General features: G+C 40.5%; 1 protein-coding gene across 4 annotated transcripts in view; it reads left to right on the top strand.

The window, feature by feature from the left end:
• Positions 1-20702, top strand: part of abr (ABR activator of RhoGEF and GTPase) — a 44491-nt gene extending 23789 nt beyond the window's left edge. For all 4 annotated transcript variants that reach the window (XM_088398601.1, XM_088398599.1, XM_088398598.1 and 1 more), the window contains 10 exons: positions 125-199; positions 3158-3255; positions 3332-3463; positions 17601-17660; positions 17851-17960; positions 18042-18181; positions 18258-18392; positions 18460-18565; positions 18672-18825; positions 19430-20702. In XM_088398601.1, coding sequence (XP_088254727.1) covers positions 125-199; positions 3158-3255; positions 3332-3463; positions 17601-17660; positions 17851-17960; positions 18042-18181; positions 18258-18392; positions 18460-18565; positions 18672-18825; positions 19430-19519 — 1100 coding nt within the window. In that variant the 3' untranslated portion in view covers positions 19520-20702. The remainder of the gene's footprint in view (positions 1-124; positions 200-3157; positions 3256-3331; positions 3464-17600; positions 17661-17850; positions 17961-18041; positions 18182-18257; positions 18393-18459; positions 18566-18671; positions 18826-19429) is intronic.
• The last annotated feature ends 316 nt before the right edge of the window (positions 20703-21018 follow it).

Genomic DNA, 21018 nt, shown 5'->3' with positions numbered 1-21018 from the left:
GACTGAAAAAAAATTGTTTAAAAAAAAAAAAAATTACAGAGTTTTTGAATTTGCTTCGGCCTTTCTTTGCAGAGTTTGCATGTTCTAGGTGAGTAAAAAGTAAATGTGCTGCTTTTATCCCCAGATGAAGAGACTCCAGGCCTGTACGGCTTTCTTCATGTGATTGTTCACTCCGCCAAAGGATTCAAGGAGTCAGCCAGTAAGTCTGCCAGCAAAACAACTTTTCTTCTTCACCACACTTGTGCACACATTCCAGCTGCATGGAATCCTTTCACACATGAGCCAGTCAATCACTGTGGAGCGCACGTGCTCTTCTCATCAGGCCACGTCGAGGAAGAACACAAACGCAAAGAGGGAGAGTCGTGAGACTTTTGTTTTTCTCAGACAGCGTAACGAAAAGCTTTAAGTACCAAAAATCATAATTACATAGTTTTTATCTTTTAAATTATAAACTATACTTTCTTATAGTATTATTGTTACTGTTATTGCACAAATTCTGTGAATGAGTGTGTGGAGCATTTCGCCAGTGGGGTGTTTCCAAGTGGCTATTTCAGATGTGCCAGGAATGGACAGCTGGTATTTCCGTGCACGTTGTACCCAGTCTGTCAATCACACAAGTTTAAATACCAATTTAAGATGATTTCCACGGTTACCGTGACAACTGCTAATGTAGTAAAGCTTCCTGCGAGAACGTTCCGGGTAATGGATTGAAGCATGATCTCTTCGGAAGCCCCGTTTGAACCTCGGTCGGGGAGCAAAGAGCTGAGGTGCTTACCAATGAGGAAATATTCGCCGTTGACCATATTAATGTTCTTTGCGTCCTTCGATAACACGTCAAAAATAATTACGGGGATCCAGATCCATGTGCGTTGTCAGCAGCAATGTTGTTCAGGAATTTAGCTGGCTGCTGCGGTTTTTGTTGACGTCTCCTTTGGTTCAACTCGAGACATTCCTTTTGTTCGAAAGCCACACTTGCGCCGCTATTAAAGATATTGTAACACGTGAATGTGGTTTGTGGCAACGTGCAAGCTATTATTCCAGTCAGCGAATAGCAGCCACCATTTTTTGATCGTTGAGAAGATGTGATAATCCCGTTAGATGTTCTTCGGATTGTCAAGTCGCACAAATATAATTCAAAATATGCATGTAAATCACTGTACATGTCGCTGTCCCGTGGGCTTTTTATTCAGCCTGGGGTGTAGTTGGCAAACTAGGTCACGCAAGTAGGAGCGAGAAGTCAAATCTCCCAAATAATGATCCCAGTGTTATTTAAAAACACGACCTGTGAAAGTTTTTTATTTTCTTTGTGTATGAGTGCAAGAGGATTCCAAATTAAATTTAAAAAAAACGTTGATTACAATTAAAAAAATTAATTAAAAAGTGCACATGGCCGTGCTACATTAACCCAAATTAAAAAAAATAATAGAATGAATTAATTATTGATTAGTCTTTACATCATGTGTTGACGCTCGGAGCAGTTAAGGCCTTTGTTTAGTCTTATTTATATATTATATATATATTTTAGAACTGACATACCTTGTTACAGGCTAAAGCCATGTTAGCATAGATTGCCATTTTGTGCTAATAATAGTTTCCAATTCAATTATGACTGTTAAGAAAAGCTGCTTATTTGTTTCCCGGGCTGTCAAGTGATTCGGTGGAGCCTTAGTTTGACCCGGCTTTCAACACAACCCAAGGCTAAGATTAGCAATCCCGTATTAGAACTCGCAACAGCCTTCAGTAAAGAGAGATGAAAAAGGATGGGATCCATTAACCCCTGTTTGAAGGGTTCACAGACCCCATGCAGAGCAATTCATCCCCCCCTCAGAGTCAGCCTCATGTTGACCTGCCAGGGAAATCGAAATTCCAGGCCACGTTTAGTTTGTCCTACTTTGAGGTAGACACCAAAAAAATATGGCGTACTGAGGCCTAAAAACACATTTTCAAATAGTGAGAAATGTCCATTGACAGGTTGAAGCTGTGCACACAAAAGACCTTCTGTTTCCAACCTAATTTCCTGGAATGTGTCTTACAAATTAAATGTGTGCTGTGGATTTTAGGTGTCAATCAAGCTTCTGGTTCTAAAAGTGTACGACAACAAATCAGTTTATTAAATATCTCCCACGTGGCCGTGCTGAATTCCCCCTTTCAGTGAACTTCCTTCCTATCATCACTACTGATCTTCCTAAAGTAATAATGCCCGCTTTTTAGAATGCTGAGAAAACAAGCAAGAAGAATGAGACCAGATGGGGTTCATTTAATTGTAACATTTTCAAAGTATTTGACCACGCTTACAAGCCCCGCCTCTTAAAGGCACATATAACAATTCATAAGATATTGCAGCTTGTGTTCAAATGTTTTTAAATAAGTGTGCTAAAGATGTGAAAGAAGTTAAATTATTTTTAAAATGCTTTTTATGAAGTCGCTTTATGTCACAGATTTTCTCCCGGCAATAAATATGGCTTCCATCGTTCTTAGTAGGCTTGCGGGAGGTTTACGTGAGATTTCAACACACACACAGCTTCCGTCCGGTCGTACATCCTTCGCTCAATCTCGCCAGCTATCATGGCAAAAGGTCGAGTCTATCCATCCATCATCATGTCAGGTGGAGTCTAACCCGAGGGAGCAAGTTGAGGCTATGAGACGTATAGACGCTTTACACACGGGCAGCACCTCACCCTGCAAGAAATGCCACAACAGCATTAAAAAAAAAAAAAATACATTAACCAATATAATTGCTTCGTGTAAAGGACAAGAGGGGCTACATCCCAGGAGAATGACTGTCGTTAAATGAGTGTGTACACCGAGCAGAAATTGATGTCTTAGAAAATACAATACAGTGACACTTCAAGGACTACTTGATGCAACAAAGCGGACATATTATTTTTATTTTTTTTTTCTGATGAGACTAATAAGTGCATATTTAAAAGGCATTAAAATAATATACTTAAAAGCAACACCACGTGTCACTTTTAATATTGGACATTATCATATTGTTAATCTAATTACCGACTATGATCTCATGAGAATATAGTGGGTGTAAAAATAAAAGCAATATATCGAGGTCATTATGAACGTCATTAAATCATTTTGCAATTCAAGCTTACAAAATATTTTGATGAATAATAATGATTTATCTATTTGTTTTTCGTCCTAGATCTGTACTGCACCCTCGAAGTGGACTCTTTCGGATACTTTGTGAGCAAAGCTAAGACCAGAGTCTTCCGAGACACCGCTGAACCTCAATGGAATGAAGTCAGTGAAAACGACATCAAGTTCTCACCTCGCTCTCCGTCCATATTTTCTAAAACCTCCTCGTGTTCCTCACCAGGAGTTTGAGATCGAGTTGGAGGGATCCCAGTTCTTACGAATCCTGTGCTATGAGAAGTGTTACGATAAAAGCATGCTCAACAAGGAAGACAACGAAATAGTGGACAAGATCATGGGCAAAGGGCAAGTTCAGGTAAGAGAGGAGCCATCGCTCAATTACAGACGCCTGTGTGTCCTCTCGGGGAGATTTCCCAACTCATTTTAGATTAGCTGTCTAGTCTCGAAACACAACGGCGTGGTTTTGTCGCGGTTGGCCTCTAATTGCCCCAGTTGGAGTCTGAAATCTAGTTTAGTCAAACGGGATTTTCCCCGCCTTCTTGTGAGACATATACCATAAAAATCCCTTCTGGGGGTTTGTAGACCATACGATGGAATCTTAGCGGTTACTCGGACACAAAATGTTTCTTTCATGGATGAGGTTTTTCCGAGCCACCTACAGAATTGCTACAAGCACCTTTTATCGATTGTCCATTAACTGAATTAAAAGATTAAGCCGGTTATCTGGGAACTAAATAACAAATTAAATGCCAGAATGTAGAAGATGATAATTCAGTTAAACTAGCTCAACGTTTTTTGTTGCTTCAGAACTTATCGGTTTGACAGCTGAGAAATATTTGAGACTGAAAGTGGGGCAAACATGAAATCAACCCCCACAGAACTCTTTTTTTTTTTTTTTATAAAAGGAACGAGTCAACTCCAAAATAGTTGCTGCTTCTCATTAGACATATTTCAGTTTGGAAAATGTCAACAAACTTCTCAGCATTTCCTGTTTTCTTTGTACTGCTTGCACATAACTTCGGCTCATCTACACCTTGTTTACAAACATGACCTTAAGTTTATTCGAGAAGGACCTTACAGACATCATGAGGATTTATTCAAATTCCGGTGTGACTTCCTCTAAAGCTAAAAAAGTTGGTCGAATTTTTATAGGAAAAAAAAATTCCTCTGAAAAATTTGAAGCGCGGTCGAGCATAACATCAGCAATTTCAGTTTGGTGAATATCAACAGATTGATTCTGTAAGCCTTGTGTGGTATTTTCTTTTCCAAAAGAACAGCCAACCACAGCAAGAGAACAGCTTGAAGACAAAAAAAAAAAGAATCGTTGAGTGACTCATTGAGCAGTTAACGCTCCAGTAGCACCACATGTTACATTTGCTGCTTATAAAATTTAAGCTTTAGTGCTTTGTGGTTGGCACGTTTTTTCTAATCCCTTTTTATATTTATAAAAAAAATGTTCGATGCATTTTTTTTTAAAAATCATATTTAACATTTAGTCTCATCTCATTTGTTATGGCCACCAGACAGAGACAAATGTTTCTGGGAACATCCACTTCTCGCCAACAACAGAAGGGGAGGGGGGGGGAGTAAATAAATACACCACATGTTTAAAATGAAGATGGGAGAGAGTGAGTGCCATGTCCCAGACCCTTGAGAGGGTGGGAACAGTGTGGGCTTGATTATTCGAGTGGGAAGGTTTTAGAGAAACAACATGATTTATTTACGGAAGATGGTCTTAGATGGTTGTAGAGAAGTGTGTGGATTAAAATTGTGAAATGTTGTCAGTCTGATTAAATAACATTATCATGACAGACATTTGTCCCGAGTGGAGATACTTTTGACTGTTTGCTTTCTTGGTGAAGTTTAAAAGGGGCCTTCAATGTTTTGCTTTCCTCTCTCGAGGCCTTCCCAAGCTTGAAGATTAGTGGTTGACCGTAGATGGGCATATTGGGCTGGAAGTTCTCTTTTTTTATTTTTTATTTTTTTTGCATGCTTGCTTCACTTTGAACACGATCTCTTGCGGGATACCTTCAGGCAGCATTTTTTTTTTTTTGCTAATGGTTAAATGGATGACTGTGACATGAACAGATAACCTTTGACCTCTGGGGTCTTTGTCTTAATCCTTTCATGAAACACCTCCTGTCCATCAAAACGCCAGATTTTTAGTGAAAGCCTCTCTCCAGGTTGCCAGTCAAAGAAAAGAACTGTCTCCGTTCTGTGATGACTTTGGCATTTTGCCACTCATCTCCCCCTTGAATGTCGGTTCTGCATATCCACCGTGACCTTTCTTGTGAATACAAACTTCACACATATGGAAACTTGAATGGCACTTAACAGAGTGCAGAGAACCGCCATGTTAACAAAGATGGAATCAAATTTAAGAGTTTTTTTTTTTCATGAGTAGTCCTTCTTGTTTTATCAGTGGGTCAGGCTGGTCCCCTTTAAAAGCTGCCAGTGACCCAAAATCATCCCGATGAGAAAAAAACGAAATACAAGTTTGATCCATGTTCCATTTCTAACCCCCGAGACTTCCCTGGAGGTTATTTTTATTGCCTTGTATTTAGGTTGCGAGCACCTCTCAGCATCTCTTCAGTTAACGGGCCCCACTAAGCCGTAACCGGACCAGTTTCCCGGAGGTAATGAGAGCCAGATAAGGCGAGGAAAAGAGAAAGAAGTGATGAAGTAGTTTTGCTTCTTAAAGGCCCCCCTCTTGGAAGTGCAGAAGCGGGATAGGGGTGCGCACATTAGCTAACGTTACGGGTGCAAAGGGGTTGTAAAGTTGGTGGTGAGCATCTGTCTGCACTCTCATTCCCACTTAAGTGCCGTCGTCTTCCCCTCGCCGTTAAGCATTAGATGCAAGGATTGACATTTATATGCTTTGTGAAGGGTTTATTGGAGAAAGGGTCGGTGTTTTGGCTAATTGCACATTGTCTTGTGAACTTTGTCGACAAGTGCGAGATGAAGAGGCGATTTCTCAGATGAACTCATAACACCTGATCGGTAGTTTTCGTTTAAGGCTTGTAATTGTAGATTTAAGGCAGTGGATTTGCATATTTGGAAGTATCTCATGGTGTCATTTCAAGCTGTGAGCTGTCATGTTCGTGCCCAACGCAGACGGTAGCTACAAGCACACACACGAGCACACAAACAGCTGTCAACAACACTAACGGCTCGGATAATGGGTGGTCAGCCTCGCTTTTTTCGGACGAAGCTGTGTTGTAAATGATGTCAAATGCAGCCTGCTGTCTATTTACATGCATGTATCTCCTTTTTCATGGTTTTGTCGCGGGCCACAACATAGTCATAGTTTCCGTCAGAAAAAATAAATAAAAAGATGAATGGTAATTAAAAAAAAAAAAAAGCAACATCTCTTTTTTAAAAATGAAGACAATTTGCAATTTTAGTAAAGGTCCACGGGCCACCACAGTTTGACACCCCTCGGTGTAAGGTTTGATATTCAGGTATGATTCTTTTAGTCCTTTACGACAAAGCTGCATTGTGCAACCCCCTGACTTGACATTCTTCATCCTGCCAACCTAAAATGAGCACTTTTTGTCTTGAGGGATTTATATAGCACAGTATATCCTTCACTTGTGCTCTCTTCATTTTGGAGTATTTTAATAGAAGAAAAAAAATCAATAATTGTGTAGTTGGACACAAAACTTATTGTTTTTTCGTCTCCCATTTGGGTCAGTAAATGCCATATTTTATTGGTACAGTACATCGGCCAAGAGTTAAAAAGTCATGTTGAAATCGCATTTCAGAAGCCGTTGAGCATCTGCGTTGAAGATGTAAAAAAAAAAAAAGCCATTTAAAGGCCAAAGCAGCTCTTGCTCCCTCCCTTCTCATTCCATCCATCCATCCATCCATTTGTTTTGCCAACGATTTCAGATAGAAGCACACAATCTCCAAAAAAATAATGGATGAATCCCAGAGATGTTAAAGACACGTAATCAGTCCTCATTATAACATTGCATAATCTTCGAAGAGAGATTGACTACAGATGTCTGTTTTGTGAACACGCGCTACGTGGGGATGTAGAAGAGGAAGACAATTGGAATGAGAGCCCCAGATGGTGGCAAATAATACAATGCGGAGGGTTAGATTGAGAACAAAAGAGCTCATCAGAGCTGGAGAAATGAAATGCTCTCCAGAGAGACTCCTTTTTTACATTCATTGGCGACCTTTTTTTTGTCTTGCCGAGTCTTTGTGCCAAAGGTAATTGGAAACAGTCTAAAGCGGGGGCCAGCTTAGTCATATTGGCGGCTGTCAAATTCTATGCTCAGATAACACTTAAACCGTACGTTTTCCCTTAAAAAAAAAAAAAAAAAATCCCATAGCTATTATTTCAGCTGATAAGAGAACACAAAATAAAAGACTGACCCCAAACATTTCTGTGACATTGGTTGAAAGTCACCTGCTTCCTTCCTTCCCATCACTAACTTGGCTTTCTCTGGAAGTAGTAAAGCTCATTTCATGCATTTGAGTGCCAACGCGCTGTGAGGCTCAGCTCATGGATTCATCTCAGCTTCGGGTCTGTGAAATCCCTTCTCAGTAGATAGATCAGTGTGTGACCACATACAATACTGGCATTTGACATTGGACGATTTTTTTTTTTTTTCCTATTCTGCTTTCTCACGAGATTTTTGCCGTCCTTGACTTTTCAATCATCCATTTTTATTCTTACCCAAAGAGCTTGGGTAGTGTAACTAAGAGATAAGTAAGGAGTCACTTAAGTCAAGCTGAGTCATCCCTGACTTCATCATATAGGAAAAAAAAATGTCCCCATTTTTTTTTCTCAATTATTGTCACTACACAATGTTTCCGTCAGTGAATGTAAAACAGTCAACTGTCACTTAGTATTGGTAGCTGGAGGTGCTGCAGCTGTTCCATTTGGCTTGGAGGACATCTGCTCAGATCTCCTCATGTCATGTTACTGGCTTCATGGGTGAGTCAGAAGAGACAAACATCCATTTTGGAAGGGTACAACGTACAAGCTCAAAGAAGAGCTGACTTGAGCTCCTGTTGACTTTTTTTTTTTAAATAATTCTAAATAGCGAGACTTTTTTTCATTTGCAGCTTTCACTTCTAAATACATTATAAAAATTCTAACTTGGCCTGTCGTGCCTGTTGTTTGATCCTGCCTTATGACTTCCTGTCTCCAAAGTCAAGGATAGCTGAATATCCATTTCCTGCTCAGACTGAGCCGTCTACGTCGTACTGCTTCATGTTTACTTTTATCAAAATCCTGGGATACACTTTTGTCCAACTCTGATGCTTAAATGAGATCAAATGAGATTTGGGGTTTTCTATAATAATACGACTCTCATATCTTCTTAGTTGTTTATAGTCGATGAATTATTAATGGCATGTGGGGAATTTTGTCCTGGGTTTTTTCGAAACAAAAGATAATTATACACTTTATTTTAACATGCCATTTTGACAAGTTATAGCCACAAATGATGAAATATTTTTCCCCTGTGCAATGATTCAATTGTTGTCACAGGGAGAATAAATGTTGTAATTGTCCTCAAGTTGTCTTTGGGGATGTTATCAAGTTGTCAGCTGTTTAAAAAAAAAAAGAAAAAGTGGTTATCAATGTGAATTGGATACTCCAAATCCAGCTGCGGTGCAAGTTAATACCACTTGTGACATTTTATGGATTCTTCAGAAATTAACAAATGTTTATAGCGCCATTTTTGTTGCAATCCACTAACACAGCACCAGAGAGACATTCAACTAATTAACAATAAACTCATTTAAATTGCTTCACAGGCCTTTTGTCTCAAGTGGTCACTTTCAATCACTTGAAGCAGCCTGTTGCGTAATCGTCGTGCCACGATGAATATATCGCAAGCATCTTTTCGAAAATGTCCCCCGGTAGACAAATCAAATGCTGGCAATCTCGATGAAGTGTCTGTACCTGTTCTCGCTTTCAAAAGCGAGCCAAGTGGGCGTTTATGTGTTGTGTAATGTGTTGTGTAATCGCCGGGATGTGTTGAGTTTCACGATTTGCGGAGGAGGTGTTTGGGTATATTGAATCTTCTTGGCTCACTCCAGGATGTTTGATGAAGTCAGTGTGATGCGAGCAGGTCAGCAGGCCACTCTTTTTTTTTTTTTTTTTTTTTTTTATCTGGCGTCTTTGGTTATTTTCACACAAAAATCCAAATATCGTAAGAGTTGTCGAGACTGGCATTTCCAGACCAGTTGTCATGGCAATACTGGGAGCTGATTTAAAAAAAAAAAAAAAAAAAAAAAAAGTTCAGTTGATTTTTATCTGACACAAACCTCTCGTCCAAAATTTGTCTTCAGTTTTTCAATAGTTTATTCTGAAAAAAAAAAGCTTTGCAAATATGGGTTAGGCATTTCTTTACTGACCCGGATGAACAAAATAATTGCTTCTTTGCAAAGCATTTATTGAGGCGCTCCCATTTTGATGGACACACAAACTGGGTCATGCATTGTGACTGACTGCTTTTAATATTACCATAATTGTGACTTGTCTTAGACGAGCCTGAATATATAAAGAGATTTTTTAAAATTATTTCAAGATATACTGTCTTACAAACGATTTTAATATATAAAAACAAAATCGGGATCAAAATAATTGGATTTGATGATGACAACCGGAAGCAGTTTTCTATACGCCACTATTGCGCAATCCAGTCACCCTTCTTCCCTCCCTCGTGCAATCTTCCAGGTGGCTGCATGCAGTCAGTCATGGTTTGACTCTCCAGAGTAAATAATTCAAGCAGGTCAGTAGCGTGTCATCCTCGGAAGCTTCCCTCGCTTCTTCTCTTCAAAATGGGTCACGCTGTACAGATGGCCCGGTCCCTGCCTGCACGAGGCTACGACACGAAACCTTCACGAAGATGATTGCGCAATGTAAACACGAACCAACTGAGACTCAACCACTAATAATCTGTTCTTGCAATTTGATGGAATGGAATCCCAAAAAGTGAGACACAATGCAGTTCATTGATTGTTATACACTGCAATGTAGCAATCGGAATGGAATGGGAAGAACACAATCTGCTTTCCACAAGCCGAGATAAAGAACGCCAAATGTTGCAATTCTGCATTGTTTTATTACAAGTGGTTGACTACCAAGTCTTAAATCAAAATTATTTATTTGTCTCGCTCCTCTCCTGTTCCCCCTCACCACACCCTGCAACCCAAAAGAGGCTAATGAAACCCCTCTTTTACTTTCTTCTTTCCTCCCTCCCTTGCCTTTTTGCTCTAAAGTGTTTAATAAGTGATGGAGCGGTTAATCTGTTGAAGATCACCCCCAAAGGCTTAGATGAAAAGAAAAGCAGAATAATCTGTCGAAAAACCCTGAGGCTGGTTCCCCAGCTTGGCAAACCTCGTATGCGCTCCCGTTTTTTTTTTTACAGCCCCCAATTGTGGACACACAAACACAAACTCAAGCAGTAATAATTGGACTTGCACATTTAATTAATTTAAGATTATAACGCCATTTATTTTAACACCAGATTTGCAGACTCCATTAAAAATGTAATGACATTAATCGATTTTAGCTCCATAAAACAAAAACATATTAAAGAGACCACTGTGTTCTAAAATATAAAGAAAGTGCTATGTTTCCCTTTCTGTGATTGGCTGTTGCTCAATTCCAAGGTTGGGAGCGGGTCCAACTCACCCGTGACCCGATTAAGGATGGAGATGATAGAGATTTCCTCTTCATGTGAGTGTTAAATGATAATCTAATCCAATTTAATTTCAAAAAAATTTTTTTTATTATTCTGTTTTAATGATAATTACCAAAACGAATTCTAAACCAGAGCAGGTCATGAACTCAACCTCCTGTCTCCGCCATAATTAATCACAAGGGGCGGTCCATTGCATATTAATGTTTGAGTGGCACAACCGTTAAATCAATCATTAATTCATCTCTGCTCGTAATTGTCACTTGAGCTTTGCTTCAAGGCTTGGGGTGAGTTTGGAAACCAGCGACTCAATCACCTATTTTCCCAATCCATCACGACAAATCATACAGTTGTCCATATTCTCTGGCCAACATGCAGAATTAAAACTCAGGAGGAAAAATGGGATGCAGTACAACCTCTTATTGATAAATGAGGTGTTCAAGGTCCATGTAGTCATTTTGACGATGTGTGAGGTCACATCGAACCCGCAAAGATAAATGCTCAGCATCTCTTTTTATCAAACTATTACATATAGCCATCATTTATCACCCCATAGCACTTTTATCCACTTGAATGCCTTCCAAGAAAATAGTTTTTTTGCACATGGCAAAGCCAAGTAACCACTAAACCCAAGTAGCATGAAATACAAATATTATCCTGGCACGTCATGTTAATAGTCTACGATTAAATATCTTGTAGGGTGTAAATGTGGCTTTGAGTCGTGGCGGTTTTTCCAGAATAGACTTTTCTCGTACGTGCAGTGGTGTGAACCACAGTGTTCCGTCAACATGTGACGTAAGCTTGTTTTTAAATACTATAAATAAATCAAAAATCAGAGTGGGCGGGAACCACTCTGGTGTTTTCACTACATGATGTTGATTCGACGGGTTACGACTCTTGATTTGCTTTTGCGGGCCACACAAAATGATGTGGCGGGCCAGAATATGGCCCCCGAGCCTTGGGTTTGACACCAGTTCTTTCGAGGTTCTCACTGATTCATCCCTGAAGTAAATTTTTATTTATTGATCCCTATTAACCTGTCATTGGGTGGACATTTCATCAAAACCGTGGCGCTGAAATGTTCCAAAGCTTTTTCCTACTGGTCTGCCCAGGACTGCTTTTCACATTTTGGGGGTTTTGTTCAAATGTTTTGCTGAATTTTATTTTGTGAAGGAAAGTTAAGCTTGCCAACTGGCTGCTATCCCCCCCTCTATAAATTGTCCAATCAGATGAAAGGTGATTGATTGTCATGGAAAGCCAATAAGACACATTACTTCCCCCTCTTGAGCTTTTGACTTTTATTTTGATGCTCTTATCTCTTATTATCGGCTTTATGGATGTTAAACCCTATTTGTGATCAAGACATGCACTCGGATGATAGATATCTATTTCTTTCCACTTCTTTTCTCTCATCTAAAAATATCTCATGTCTCCCTTGGGGTTTTCTTCCCTCTCATTTCCCCGCTCCAAAAAATGTTTTCCCAGACATTCTTTCCAAAAAGTGACGCATGGAGTGTGTGCGTCTCCGACTTACAAATGTTGGGGGTTAAAAATATATTCTGGTAGGGGTTGACTGAGGTCGAGATTGCCATACTCGCCATTTATCGCCATTTATCTGTTAAATTGAAATCTTCTCCCAGTCCTCCAGTCCTCTTCCAATTTATGCGGGATTCGAAATTTAGAAAATTCACTTTCCCTCATAAGATGCTGTGAGATTTATCATCTGTTCCAGGGTCAAAATGTCATTTCCTTTTTTGCAATGAAAAGCTTAAGAAAATGTCAAACGCATGGAAAGTCATTACTGTGATGCCCACTGAATTGAGGATTAGTGTTCCATTTTTGTTCAATCTTGTTATGCAACATTTTTTTTCCCCCACAAGTAGAAAAAAATCCTAAAGTCAAAATAAATGTCAAGAATTCTATACATCCATTTATAAACTGTTTTTCTCACCTTGTTGAAACCAGCTTACATAAATAAATTGAAATAAATTTTCAATTTATTTATTAAAGAAAATAAATAAATAAGAAATAATAATAAAATAATAATAATACATTGAAATAAATTGAAATAAAAATAAATAAATAACAGGAACCATTTTTAAAGATAATGGAAGTATTTAAACTCCACCGCCAAGTAAATATAGCTATTTTGTGAATGTGACGTATGGATATAGCACCAAAAACTTTTTTTTTTTTCAATTTTCCATTAAGTGGCACATTTTCTGCCAAAATATTGCTCACACTCTGAATTGCACAATCTCAGGGTCAATCAACTCCACAACAGAAAGACTTCCTGAAAGCAACCTGGTGTCTTTTCTTGAGTGGAATATTTTGCCCTCTAGTAGAAAAGGAATGCGAGACAGTGGATGGAGATGGAGTTTGACAGTAATGCCCAACCTCCTGCACCCCCATTGATCCATTCAGACGCCTTTTTAAGAACAGACTGCACTTTCTGAATAAAGAGTGTGAGTCGCCTTTGACGTGTCTTGGAAGATGTGAGCTGGTGCATGCTTGCGTGCGCTTGTCTGCCGATGACTTTTCAATGTCAGCAGACAGGCGTAGCGTCAAAAGGGCTAAAGCACATTCATGGTGACTGACTTTCAAAGTGGGTGAAGGAACACTGGGAATGAGAACCATAATTGCAAGGGGAGGAAGTCATCTGCAACAAAAGGCTTAGTCGGCGGGCAGGAAGGAAAAAGAAAGCTGGTTTCATTTGAAAAACATGTTTTTGTTTTAAATACAAGGAAATCTCCCTCTTCTTCATATTCATTATTGCCACTTAGCCCACTTCCACATCATCTGCGTCACGTTGACCGAGTCTGGGAAAGGTTGACCAAAGGTCAAATGGTCGAACAACAACATTGTGCCCCCCCCCCTCTCTCTCCTCTCTGTTGGAGGTGTGTCCACCAACATCTGGAGAAGCCTGGCCGCTCCAGTGGTGGGGAGCATTTACTCCCTCCCCGCTCCATCTCTCTTTTGCTCGCTCCCTCTCTCACGCTTGCGCTATCTGTGTCGGTAGTCAAACTGCACACAGCGAGGAGATGTTGCCAGCTGACTTTGGATCAGGCTCCGTAGTGGAATTATTGCCAAGCTTATAAGGAAACCATGGCAACATTTTCTTCTCCTGCCATTTATCTTTTTGTCATTTTTCAAACGAAGATCTAACAATCTACTGGAGATTTTTTTCTTGCTTCAATCATCACATCAGAAGGATTCACCTCCTCCGCGTTTCCTCCACCTGCGTCTATCGGAAGAGGACACCTGAGATTTTGGGATGACGGAGATCCTCGTGTCGGATGTAAACCTGAACTCGGTGTGCGAGCATTTGGAGCAGCAGTGCTGCGTGGATGAGAATCAGCACAACCTGTCCAGCCAACCACAGACTCCCGTACTCAAGAGACACACCAACACCGGGGCCAAACTATGGGGTCGCGTCCGCAGCAAACTGCTCAGACAAAAGGTTTCTGACATGTGCTCGACTCTATCTTCCATCTATTCATCACTTTATCGTCTCCATCTGTCTTCTTGAATTTTGTGTGGTCACGCCGCCTGGTGTCATTCAGCACAGATTGGGCTATTGTTCTTAGCATCTGCTCTGGTCAAACATCGTGAAGAGATCATGCAAGATTGTTTCTCATTACAAACATATATAAGCAGCTTTTTAGAATAGAAATGAAATTAAAATCACATGATGGTAAGTTTCTGTTAATGACCTTAATCGCCAAGAACACTATTGTGAGTGCAGTCTTTCTAAATGGAAAAGTAAGTAACCTTTAGCGCCCCCTTGTGGTCAATCGAAGTACTGTCTGTTCTTTCCGAGAGTGGAAGCATTCCCCTCTGGCATTTCACATGCTACACTTTGTTCTTCTTAATTAATTAACTGTCACGTACACATTTGCCTCATGTTTTTCCTGCAATTGACTTCCCAAGGGCAGTTTTTGTTACAAGTTTGACCTTGTAGCTAATTGGTTTCTCACAAATGGTTCTGCTGCTTTTTATATAGCCATGTTCGATGCAATTAAGTGCTTCTTTAAAATATAATTGGCAATAGAAGATAGTTATTGACATTAAATTGAATTTTTTTTTTTTTTAGGACACTTGCGGTTTTTCTTATTTCACCAAGTGTGTGTAAGCATCTCCCGCGTGAATTAGTCCCATTCATCCACACTCGCTTGCAATCAAAGAGGCTTTTTTGAAACGCTGCTTTTATGAGTACACTTGCAGTGCTTCACTTCATTTCTGAGCTCAGTTACCTTTTGATCCCATCAAGTCTGCTACAAATCTCTCTTTGTGCCCACCCCCATCCCGCATGTCAGCTTCGGCATGACGGTGATTGCTGTTTTGACAGAGGAGCACATACATACCTTCTCAGCTTGGCGTGCTGTTGCAGCTTTCTTTTTTTTTTTTTTTTTTTAAATGATCTGATAAGGCTAATCTTGCCTGTGTTGGAATTATAGCTATTTGATTGGAAGTATTATTGCAATATTTCTCTTGTGCTAAAACTCTTTTCCAAAATCAGCCACCTTTTCATATGAGTCAAATTAATCGGAAGCGGACAAGAATTGTTTTTAGTCCTTCAGCCCAATAAAGGCGAAATGAGATGTGATCGGAAAAGGTCTGGCTTTAAAAAGTCATTAGACTAAAGTGAGACTGTGCCAAACGGGCCCAAATTGTGATGATGCTCATACTCGATTGTTGCCGGGGATTTGCTTATCTGGTCGACATCGTGTTCTCTGCCTGGTGACCTGTTTGCTGGATTTGTTTTGTGTTTTCTTTGTGCACTTTCAGCCAGCTTAGAGTTGAGAACAATGGAGCTGTCGAAACAGCTTACTCGTTGGAAGGCAACCAAATTTGAGCATTTTTATCCGCAGATATTCCACTTTCTGCCCGTGCTGCATTTTAGCCTAAGTGCCTTTTCGTATTTCGATTAGTGCTGATGAGATACAGTGGAAACTCGAATTTATTCCAAAAATCCTGGTCAGGGAAATGCAAGTATGTAATCCTTTCCAACCTTATTGGTATGTACATAAAAAAAAAAGCCTTTTATGCAATATCATAGAATTTCTTCGTTTCCATTGAGTAGTTCAGTTCTGCTCACCACAGCACACTGAGGGCTAATAAATCTCAATCTGGTTTGCATTTCAACTCTAGGCCAAATAACAAAAACACCAATTGGCACCCCTTACGATTTTTGACATTGCACTCCAGCTGACATTGAAGACTCATCGCTAAAAATGCAGCCCTGCTCCTGATTTGTTTCCATTGCACTGGATTAAATCAAGTAGCCGAGCTAATCATTGTTTGGATGATAAGTATGAATTGATCTCTTGTAGAATGAATTTAGAATAGAATTTAAATTCAAGGCTCGATATCCAATTGAATCATTTTGTCCGCATCAGCCGTCTTAGTCACCCAGACTCCCTGTTGCGTAATAAGTGTAACGCGTGCCTCTGTTGCTTTGTGCACACCCGAGAAGAGAATCTCTCCGTGCCCGCAGAGATATGCACGCTCCGCAAATCATAAGCCTCGACCGCCTCAAAGCTCTCGCCCATTGGACCGGGCGGCAATGTGGTCAAAGACGGCAACATAGTAACCGAGCGCTCACATGGCCACGGTGACATCAGCTGCTGTTGAGGGAAGAAAGTCGAGCCCGCCGCCCTCGTACGTAAACATGCTGATGTGGTTCATGTCCCTAAAAATAGTCACGTTGCCTTCATGTTAGCGGGGATGTGTCACATCTGGAACAACGCTCCCATCCTATCCCGTGAGTCTAATAAAGCAAGCTGTGCCATTTGAGTCTCATATCTAATTAAAGGACTCATAAGCTCTTTGAGGCTAATGAATATTTAAGCATAGCAATAATGAAACAAAATAATCCAGTATGTTTATTCTGTTTATTCTCTTCTCCTCAATTTTACATATGATTACAAAGAAAGCTTTCATGGGAAACATGTGATGATGAAACACGCACACGTTTAAGGTCGTTGTCATGTGATTATAGTAATTATAAACCAAAGGTTCTCTATGGGGTGGGATTTTCCATCTAACTCCCTTTTTGGCTGAAATACAAATGTAAACAAATGTTCCTGTCATTATAGTTCATTTTGCGAGAACAGAGACTGTTTTGTTTATTTTTAAATCTCTAAAATTGAACAGGGTCATGTGACTTTTTTTTTTCCCTATAGGAGACTTTAGAAGCTGATTCGTCACTCACGATTAAGGACAGAATTCGTCACTGACGTTTATCTAAATTTGCTGGAAAGTTAAAGACAGTAAAGCGTTTGTTTCGGTGAAGGTCACGGAGTGTAAACGCTGCCCGCTATATGCTCCACTTAGTTTTTTACAACCCTATTGGAGACCATTCATTTTTAATCAGGCTTCAGCAGCGTGCAAGGGGGAAGGGCTATTTTTTTTTTTGTGATTTTTTTCAAATGGTCCAGGAGATACATCATCTCATGGTGTAAAGACTGAGTTGCAATAATGACCCGTCACTCATCTCAAAGCCGATCTCTGCTGGGAAAAGCAACAAATGGCATTTTTACGAGACAATGAAATGCGCTCCTGGAGAATGTGTAATGGCTGAAGGTTTAATGCTGCCAAAGTATTTGATCGCCAACGTTTTTTATTAGAGGTTGTGTTTTGACATAATAGTGGTGCACACACTAAAATTCAGAAAGCAACTTAAGACGTTGCACAAAATCAGATCTGTCTTTGTGACTTTAATCTGATGTGAAACACGCAAACCTGACCCCTGTGATGATAATGTAGCTTATCCAGCCGGCATGTTTGGCATCGCTCAAAGTCTGTCTCTGTTGTGTCTTCCAGCTGGATCCTCAAACGGTGCAGTCCAAGAACTGGCACATGGACGTCATCGAGATGAACGGGGTAAGATGTCAAATAAAATAGATTTTGCAAATTTCCTCAATCCGTCTCCTGATATATTAAAATCTGGATTTATCTTTAGAGTTGGGCTAAAAGCCTCAAATATTAAATTAACTGGTCACGAGGGGGGCCCAGGCATGGGTGCTGCATACTTAGAATTTTCTTTTTTGTGTGTGTGTGGGGGTGTTTTTAGATAAAGGTGGAATTCTCTATGAAGTTTACAAGCAGGGACCTGAGTTTGAAGCGGACGCCATCCAAAAAACAGAGCGGTGTGTTTGGAGTCAAAATCAATGTGGTAACAAAGTAAGTATCAAATAAATCAAAATTGGTGTCACCCACCAATGAAGCCCCGCCCCCAAAATGGCTACGTGATCTTGTTTACAGGCGCGAGCGCTCCAAAGTGCCTTACATTGTCCGCCAGTGCATTGAGGAAGTGGAGAAGAGGGGAATCGACGAAGTGGGAATCTACAGGATCTCAGGGGTGGCCACTGATATCCAGAACCTCAAAACAGCATTTGATACCAGTAAGAAGTTTCTCTTGTCTTTCTTCAGAAGCATCTTTGAGTTGAGTTTGTAACCAAGGTTTGCTGACCTCCTTAGATACCAAAGACATCTTGGTGATGCTGAGCGACATGGACATCAACGCCATCGCCGGAACCCTCAAGCTGTACTTCAGGGAGCTGCCGGAACCTTTGCTCACCGACCGCCTGTACCCGGCCTTCATGGAGGGAATATGTAAGACGGGTTTTGTAAGACCTCGGTGTGGGATTTTGGAGCTGGACGTAATGCCTCTCTTCCGTAGCGCTCTCCGACCCTGCGGCGAAGGAGAACTGCATGATGCACCTCCTTCGCTCGTTGCCCGACCCCAACCTCATGACCTTCCTCACTCTGCTGGAGCACCTCAAACGGTACATTTGTCTTGTTCTCCACCGAAGCTAAATTGTTAGCGCCGTACAAGTACAGCTATTACTTGAACTTGTTTTGAACGCTCACCTCGTTTGACTCCTCCCACAGGGTGGCAGAGAAGGAACCCATCAACAAGATGTCCCTCCATAACCTGGCTACAGTATTTGGCCCCACTCTGCTCAGACCCTCCGAGTCGGAGAGCACCAAGGGACAGAATATTACCTCGGCCTCTGACATCTGGTCACATGACGTCATGGCACAGGTACACCCCAATATCCCACTGTGTTATCTTTTGGGCTTATTAGCAACAACAGCTGCGTGATAAAGACTTTTTTAATTGTTTATAATTCATAATAACTCATTTGATTGGTTCCTGTCTCAAAATAAGCCATATAAATGTCTCGAAGCCATTCTCCTATCTGCATCAATTCGTTTATCACGAGGGAAGTTGTTTATTGCTCATTCCTGTCATTTTACGACCCAAAAAAACCCCCCAAATTTCCTAAAATAGTATAGCATGCACAGAGAGCGCCTCATGCATCCGTTCCACCAAGTCAGTGTTTGTCTTGGAGATCACTTTGTTTTTGTTCGAAGTACGCTAAAGCTGACTGGAGCTCAAACTGGGACATAAGTGAAGCGTACAGTCATCTCTGGAGTCACATAATGTAATAAAGCAAGAAGCCATTCCATTATTTCAAATTGTACTGGTTTGTCTTGCCGTATAAAAGCATCTGTAAATCAAATGCGATCATACCCAGCAGGCAACACAAAAAAAAAATGTTGGAGAACTTGCAATCACGCAATGTTGTCGTGAAAGGAGCCCATAACATTTCCGAAAAATGTGTGACCTGTTTGTGTGTGTCCAGGTGCAAGTGCTGCTCTACTACCTGCAGCATCCTCCCATCTCCTTTGCTGAGCTCAAGCGAAACACGCTCTACTTCTCCACCGACGTTTAAGCCCATCTCGCCCACGCTGGGGTGACAAACGAAGAGTGAGAGACTGCTGACGACTTCCGGTCCTCTTACCTCACCTCTCCTGCAAGCGGGCATCTCCTCTTGACTGTACAGCACTCCCCCCTCAATCTTATTCCGAGTCCCCCCGCCATGAATAGGAAGGTGGTGACTTTTTTTGTGGTCTTCTTTATATAAAGTTACGTTTGAAATAAGAGGAGAGTCGAATGCATTCGGATGAGAAAGCATTCGGAAGCCGCCCTGGTTCAGTTTTTGCGGGAGAGGAGGGATTTTGGAGGCCACAGCCTGGCGCCGTGGCACCGGATCAAGCCCGGGGACGCGGCGTCGAGCCTTGTCCCCTGTTTAGAGGCATTCCACAACTGCATTTATGTTTTATAATATTTCTGTTGTTTCCTTTTTCTGTCTTTCTGGCTTTGCGCACGTGGAGGAGGAGTTGTGTTTCTGTGAATGTGTGTGTGCGTGCATGGGGGGGGGGGTGAAAGGAATGAATGGCTGGCAAAGAGTGTCTATTTCTTAAGAAGACATTCTCTCCTCACTGATTCTTGGCCAGATTAGCCCTATTTATTTTAAATATCTATATATATATGTGCCTGTACAGTTGTGTGCAACTAGAGAGATGCTCTAAGGAGTTTTGTTTTTTGAAGTCTATTCAGGTTGTGATGTTTATTTTGTAGTCACATTTGCTCACTTATCATATTCCTGGTAAGTTGTACGAAAACGTTCAACACAGAATTTGTTACCCGCCACTTTATCGAGAAAAAAAGGTTAGTTGGGACTCAATAGGGAGGTAAAACACAAAACGTGATTTTTTTTTCTCTTTCTTCGTGTTGCATTGCAAGCCTGTTTGAAGCATCTCACTGCACCGGTTGTGCAGTTGCCCTCATTGCATGTTCAGATGGTGATTGAAATGAGGCAAAGTAACGCAAAGAGACCCCTTTTCTGCTTTGTACAAAGCCAACCTTTCATGCTGTCAGGTCTGCATCATATTGAAGAAATACTGCAAAAAAACTGAGTAATACAATTAGGTATTTTTCATAAAAGAATAAAAATTCAAAAATATTGTATTTTACTTTCTTTGAGAAGAATTTAAGTATGTTGTACTGAAATTTTGAGGCTAAATGTGAACGTTGTCCCCTCTTTTTTATAGTGAAATAAAAGATGAACCAAATCAGTTTGTGATGATGATTTACATTTATTTACACATGGATCATAAACAGAAAGTAAAAAAAGTGTGTCTCTTGAATATCCATCAATCCATATGCATTGAATTCCTGGTCAAACTGGCGTCCCGGGTGGTCTATAAGCAGTAAACATCGCCCTCTTCTGGTCAAAGTTGCACAGTGCTGCTGTGCAAACGTGGTGCGTGAAACTAGTCTTAACTTTCTAACAGTACATTCAAATTTAATACGTATACTATACAATATTGCACGGTCAAGTCACAAATTAATATTGTGTACAGTAATACATTTATTTTCAAAATATTG

The sequence above is a fragment of the Syngnathus floridae genome, chromosome 15 (genome assembly GCF_059516105.1).
Source record: "Syngnathus floridae isolate MCC-2025c chromosome 15, RoL_Sflo_1.0, whole genome shotgun sequence".
NCBI classification, from domain to species: Eukaryota; Metazoa; Chordata; class Actinopteri; order Syngnathiformes; family Syngnathidae; genus Syngnathus; species Syngnathus floridae.
Note: the sequence above shows the minus strand (reverse complement) of the source record. Positions and strands in the feature narration are given on the sequence as shown.